We start from the raw sequence: 7,130 nt of genomic DNA on the forward strand, positions 1-7,130 counted from the left end.
AATGTTAATTTCAGGTGCACAACACAGTGACTGGACAAGTCTATACGTTATGCTGTGCTCCCCCCAACTGTAGCCACCATCTGTCCCCATACGATGCTACTAGAATACCATTGGCTATACTCCCTCTTCTATACCTTTTGGCTGGTGACTTACTCATGCCACAACCCGAGGCCTGTATTTCTCGCTCCCCTTTACCCATTTGTCCATCCCTCCATCCTCCTCCCCTCTGGCAACCATCAGACTGTTCTCTACATTTACGGGCCTGTTTCTTTTTGTTCATTTATTGGTTTGTTTTGGTTTTAGATTCCACATGTAAGTGAAATCACATGGCACTTGTCTTTCTCAGTCTGACTTATTTCATTCAGCGTAATACCCTCGAGGTCCATCCATGTTACCACAAATGACAAGATCTCACCCTATTTTTATGGCTAAGGAATATTCCACTGTATACATACACACCTTCTACATCCATTCATCAGTCAGTCCATCAGTCGGCCAATGGACACATGGGTTGCTTCCACATCTTGCCTATTGTAAATAAATGTTGTAAATGATGCTACAGTAACAGTAGGGGTGCGTGTATCTTTTTGAATTAGCATTTTCGTTTTCTTCAGATAAATACCCGGTAGTAGAATTACTAGATCATCCAGCATTTCTATTCTTAATTTTTTGAGGAAACTCCACAGTTTTCCGCAGTGGTTGCACTCATTTACTTCCTACCAACAATGCCTGAGGGTTCCTTTTTATTCACGTCCTCACCAACACTTGTTATTTCTTGTCTTTTTGATTCTACCATTCTGACAGATGTAAGGTGATGTCATTGTAGTTCTGATTTGCATTTCCCTGATGATGAGTGATGTTGAGCATCTTTCCATGAGTCTGTTGGCCATCTGGATGTCTTCCTTGGAAAAAATGTCTGTTTAGGCCTTCTGCCCATTTTTTAATTGGATTATTCATTCTTCTTATTTATTATGTTCCTTATGTATTTTGGGTATGAATCCTTCAACAGGTAGATCGTATGCAAATGTCTTCTTCCATTCAAGAGGTTGCTGTTTCGTTTTGTCAATGGTTTCATTTGCCGTACAGATGCTTTTTATTTTGGTGTAGTCCCAACAGCTTGATTTTGCTTTTGTTTCCCTTGCCCAAGGAGACATAGTTAACATGTTGCTACAGCCCATGTCAAAAAGATTACTGCCTCTGTTTTCTCCAGGAGTTTTATAGTTTACATCTAACTATTCTTAATCCCAATTTCCTTTCCTGGCTCCAGTGACTCCTCCCCATCCCCGACCCATCCTTCCTCCTCTGTTTAGGCTTCCTTTCTACAAGAAAAAATAGCTCTGGTCATTTTGACTCCTCCTCGTGAATTATCTTACTTTTCCCGTCCTTCCTTTCAATTACTAAACAAAGCACAGATAAGTTTATATTCTGGTAGTTAGCTACGAAAGAGTCACAATTACAGCTTACCCAGTCCTAAGGCTTGTCCTGAAATTGCTTTAGGTTTAAGAAATGTCACCTGGATGTCAGACTTGGTATTGCCAGAGGATACGGATGCATGAGTCAAAGATAATGAGATGGAAATTAAGAAAGAAACTGAAGATGACAATTCCGGTTTTTGAAAAATTACAGTAGCTTCTTTCTCAATAAGATACACAGGTAAAATTTCCAAAGAGCAAAATCCTATAAAGTACGAATCATACCACCACTAATTTACTGGCTCTGTGCCACAAAAGAGTAAGGAATTTTTCACCTATACTTCAGGAAAAACCTCCTGTAGCAGAGCATTTAGGAAGAAGTTAACCCAATGAGAAGCTGGGGCACAGGGCACCCCGGAAGATGCATACCTACTTGGGAACATACTGAGGGTGCTGGCTATACATGTGAGTGTGAACCATTCCAACTACGTACAGTAGATACAAACTACCCCCCCCTTTATTTTTTTGCTGACAGTCAGTATTAACACTACAGTAGCTTAGCAACTATAAAATCTAAAAGGGAACTTACTGTAAGTGTATGTTTAACAGAAAAATGAGCACATATATATTTTATACACAAAGACATCTGACCTTCTTTCCAGTTTGAATCCCCAGCTTCTCAATGTTTGTACCAACAGAGAGAGAGGAGCACCCGCCCTACATCTGCAGCTGGCAGTGAGAAAGGAGATGAGCCTGAGGCCAGCCTGTGCCTTTTTTCTCGGGGACCAGTTATCCCTCTCCCAATACCAGCCTGGCTCTGTGTTTACCCACGGGCTTAGGGATCCTGCCTTGTGGTAAGCAAAAAATTCTCCTCTAAACTCTTAGCAACCAAATTTGGGTCAGAACACAAAGTTGGAAGCCAAAGTAGATGAAGAAAATAAAAGTAAAGCAAAGGAATGCATTTCATTGTAGATTATTTTTTTAAGTCAAATTACCCATAAAATGGAAAGAGTACATTCATAGACTATAATTTTAGATCGGGGGTGGGGGGGTTAGAACATATGGAGAGAATGAAAAACTATTTCATAGGGGAAGGCATTTATCTCTACTTTGGTAAGCTGAAGAAGCATCTAACCTACACACAGTTAACAATTTTGGAATCTTGTGAATTACACGGTTTGGGAAGTGGTGAATACAGAAGAGAACTTTAGCAATGGCGATTAACTGAAGGGATGGGGTCTCCAGATATGAATCTGTTCTACAGGCAATCCCTATACTAGGTCTTCAGGAAGGAGAAAAAATAAATAGACCAAATTTGGTAGGATTTCTAAAACTGGATATATAATAAATATGGATCACTAACTTTTACACCAGCAATCGTAACTTCAAGTTTGGGGAAAGCATTATTATTCAATCATATCTTCCATATTCCAGTATCTTTTATTTGCTGGCCAAAACTTAGTTGCATTCACACACTCTTGGGCTCACTGGGGCGAATGCTGCCGGGCTATTCTTAAGTATATTAAGATTTATCATCAGACGCGCCAGAGTTAAGAATCTATGTGGAATCAAGTGAGAGGGACAGAACTAAAAGTCAGTGAACATCATCCCAAGGCCTGTCTCTGTCACTAACTGCCCCAGCCATGTCACTTCCATGATGATGTGTCACTATTTCTAAAATGAAGTAGTCAAACTACATAACTTCTAGCTCTAAAGTTAGTTCTAATTTCTGGTTCTTATTATCACTTTTTTTTGTTATCACTTTTTAAAAATTTTATTTCTATCAAAGTAATACATACACAAGACTATTTTCTAAAGGTCTCTAAGAAAAATAAAAGTCAATACAAAAAGGCATCCCTGCTGGGGCGCCTGGTGGCTCAGTCAGTTGGGCGTCCAACTTCAGCTCAGGTCACGATCTCACACTTTGTGAGTTTGAGCCACACGTCGGGCTCTGTGCTGACAGCTCGGAGCCTGCAGCCTGCTTCGGATTCTGTGTCTCTCTTTCTCTGTCCCTCCCCCATTCACACTCTCTCCCTCAAAAAAGAAAAAAAAAACATAAAAAAAAAAAAAAAAAACTTCCCTGCTTCACGTCTGGGATAAAATACAAACATAAGAATAAATAACACCTGTCGGTTTGTGTAAAGAAAAGAAATAGAAATGAGAATACATTCTCCTTTTGTTTTTTGTTTTTAATTAACCAGAATTCCTACTAACCAGATTTCTATAAGTCTTTCACACAGTCACTTCTTAAATCCAAATCAGTCTGGTTCTACACTATGCTTTTTTCTGTATTAGCCATCTCAGCTCCAACTTTATATGCCTTCTGAGTTAATGTGTTACCATAATCTGAAAAAAGGTAATTATTTTTCACATATTAGCTATCAGAGCTAACCAAATTATTCTTGGCTTCAATGTCTGAATCCATAAAATAAGGATAAACAATCATCTTTCTCCAGATTACTAAAAAGATTAAATAAAATATAAGAACACATGGTAACTAGCCCCAAAAAGTGCATTTAATAGGCATATGTGTGGTTTAAAGGTATGGCCATCAATCCATAAAAGCTGCTTAAACGACTCATTTCCTGATTAACAGCACATTCACTCCAACAGACGTGTCTGGAAAATAATGCAACTAGAATGTTTAAAGCATGCAACTGTTAAGTATTATTTTGGAACTGCAATTCAAAAAACATGCATTGAGTATTTTTATATGCACTAGGTAGAATGCTAAAATTCCAGAATTCCATTGATTATGACAATGACTCACCCTCCAAAAGCTCACAGTCTAGTAGACACAAAAATTATAATATAACTGAACAATATAATAATAAAGGCATATACATGGAGCAGAAGTAGCAGGGGGAAGCAAGTAACTCATTCTGCCTGAAGAAAGTAAAGAGGAAGAGTAAAAGTCACGTGAAAAAGCGGAAAGAGTAATTCTGCGGACAAAGCCTGGGGTTGAAATGCTAGTTCAGCCACTTATTAGCAACAGGATTTGGGGCAATTTAATTTCCCTCTCTGGGCCTCTCTGTAATTCTACTTTGGAAAGTTATTAAGATTAGAAATCATATATATGTTAAGTGACATATATATATATGATAGATAGCAGGCACTCACTAAGTGGTGGCTGTCTTGTTCTAGGAGGTGTATTTGTTTTTAGGAGACCAAATTCTAAACGGCACTGTAGGGAGCATCTCTCGACTAATGACCAAGCTACATAAGGGATCACTAAGGTCACCAGCATGAAAAGGCCATAAGGAACCACATCACAATATTGCCACTTTTAGAATCCACTTTTTTCGACGTGAAGTGATTCCTAACATGTGGTATGCCGACCTGCTGGCAAAGAAGACTTCTAATCTATTATCTCCCTCTGTTTTTATCCTCACAAACTGAATTTTGCACATTCAGACTCATTATTTAGGAAATAAAAGAGGTCCCCGTGTTCCTCAGTCCGACCTGAGGAACTAGTTTTGGATGTTCAGCATATCTTGCATGAAACGGCAAAGTCTGATGAGAAAATGATTATTGAGATGATATTAGGGGGAAATGAGAGCTAATCCTGGGTTGAAACTGCTATTATCAACCTAATGGGGGACTTGAAGAACTGGAAGCCACTATAATGACTGGAATCTTATTAAACATTTTAAAAATATTGGCAAATCTGGCCAAGTGGGAAGTTACATTTACACTACTCTGACTCCCCAAACTAATTTTCTCTAAATAAATGAGTTAAGCCAGTCCTTAACATATACAAATACAAACTCTTAAGTTCTTTTCACTTCACTCCTACAAACGCTATCAATACAATATTTGAGAAATGAATGGTGGATAAATACAAGCAGAGCCAGAAGTAAGAGAACGTAAGGTATCTCTAAACTCAACTGAATCATGAAATGGTCTTCATGTCGATGTTTTTTTTTTTTTTTTTTTTTTTTTTTGGAAATAAAAACGTATTTCTGACTCTCAACCATCATGTAAGGTCAGTTTGCTCCAAAGCAAATAACCACAGATTCAAAGTGAGGACACCATGAATCAATCCAGAACCGATGTTAATTTTATAGTTGCCACATTCAAGAAAATCAGTGTCAAGAAAATCAGTGCTCAAGAAAATCTGTGGTATAAAATTCCATCAATTTTCTTTTCTACAAATATCTGAGAAATATACATATACAAGACAATATACATAATTCACACGTGTGTACCTTGTCAGGACAGGTTATATTTGTAAAATACTCTCCACACTCTTAACCACTTTGACGTAACGGATTTTAAAATACTAATGCTCTACCAAAATTAGCCTTATATGTTTTCAAGAATTAAATCCTGAGTATGTTTCTAAGTTTTTTCTCTGAGAAGCAGAGAACTGAGGAGTCGCCAAATTGCAACCGAATTTCCTTCTTGTAAACACTCATCTGTAAAGGGTATTTTTAAAACTCAGAACTCAGAGTGTAAGAATCTCCACCTTAACAAACCTGGAAGTTTCTTCACAAAGCAAACCTACAGATGCGATAAAAATCTATGGGCATTACTGCTCACTTTTGCAACTACAATTTAGGTTATTATAATGTAGTGAAGTCCAATTCCCTCCTGACAGCCTTGACGAATGAAGGGAAATACAAAAAATGATAATAAATAAGTAAGTAAATAAATAATCAAATGTCACAGAAGCGGCAGCTTGAGGCCAGAGGGAGAGAGACAGACAGACAAAAGGAAATAGGAACTAGGAGGGAGGAGATAATGCGGTCAAAGCTGAAATGCTTAGAATGCACTAGACCTTGGCCCAGTCTCTGGCCCACTACACCCTACTTCATTAGTCATCTACAGCAACAAAAATTTAACAGGTGAGGCAAACTGATCTGATCGTTGTGAATACAGAATTTAAGCCCTGTATCCGGTCTGAGATGTGTCAGAAAGAAACAGACCTAAGCATCAAGAAGCGGAGTGTGCGTGCGTGTGTCTATGTGCGTGCGCGCGTGGATGGGGGGCTGGTAAATCCACGCGAACTGTGCCCGAGACTCGCACTAACGCTATTCGGCGCGTACTACACTAGGCAGCGCCGTCGGGAGCCCTCCCCGAGCCGGGCAGGAGGCGGGGGTCGGGGATTCTCCGCCCGCGATCCAGACCCTCGCAGCGCCCCGGGGACCGGCGCGAAGTGCACCCAGTTAACACCTTCCTCTCTGGGACCAGGGGCCGCGAGCCGGAGAGCGGGGCGCGCACGGGGGTGCGGCGGCTGAAGCGCGGCCCCTCTTCGGGAGGGAGAAAGGAGGCAGGGGGCGGCACCGCATCCCCGTCCCCACCCCGGGCGCATCAATTACCCGTGAGGTTCCTCAGCACCGTCCCGTGGGCCCAGAGGCTCAGGACCTGCTGCACCGACAGGTTGATCATGGAGTGATCGCCCCCTTCCGCCTTCATCTTCCCCGGGGGGCGCCCGCCGCCCTCTCCTCGGGCGCCGGGTGGCGGCGGCGGCTGCGAGGCTCCGGGGGCGGCGGCGGGTGCGCGGCTCCTCCAGGCCGCCGCCGCCGCCGCCGGGGAAGGCTGCGGGGCGCCGGGCCGGGCGCTGCTGCTGCCGCCGACGGGCCTCCGGGGGGGGCAGCTCAGCGCGTCTCCCAGGCAGCCCCCTCCCCGCCGGGGAGACATTGAGGACGGCGGACGGGGGAGGGGAGGGGGCCGGGCGCTCTCCCCGCGCGGCCCCCGAGCGAAGACTCGGGGCGG

The 7,130-nt window shown here is 42.2% G+C and overlaps 1 protein-coding gene across 4 annotated transcripts in view; it reads right to left on the bottom strand.

The window, feature by feature from the left end:
- Positions 1–6,919, bottom strand: part of TMEM170B (transmembrane protein 170B) — an 81,075-nt gene extending 74,156 nt beyond the window's left edge. For all 4 annotated transcript variants that reach the window (XM_042985718.1, XM_042985717.1, XM_042985719.1 and 1 more), the window contains exon 1: positions 6,734–6,919. In XM_042985718.1, coding sequence (XP_042841652.1) covers positions 6,734–6,830 — 97 coding nt within the window. In that variant the 5' untranslated portion in view covers positions 6,831–6,919. The remainder of the gene's footprint in view (positions 1–6,733) is intronic.
- Between the last annotated feature and the right edge of the window lie 211 nt (positions 6,920–7,130).

This window comes from Panthera tigris, chromosome B2, assembly GCF_018350195.1.
Source record: "Panthera tigris isolate Pti1 chromosome B2, P.tigris_Pti1_mat1.1, whole genome shotgun sequence".
In the NCBI taxonomy this organism is placed as follows: Eukaryota; Metazoa; Chordata; class Mammalia; order Carnivora; family Felidae; genus Panthera; species Panthera tigris.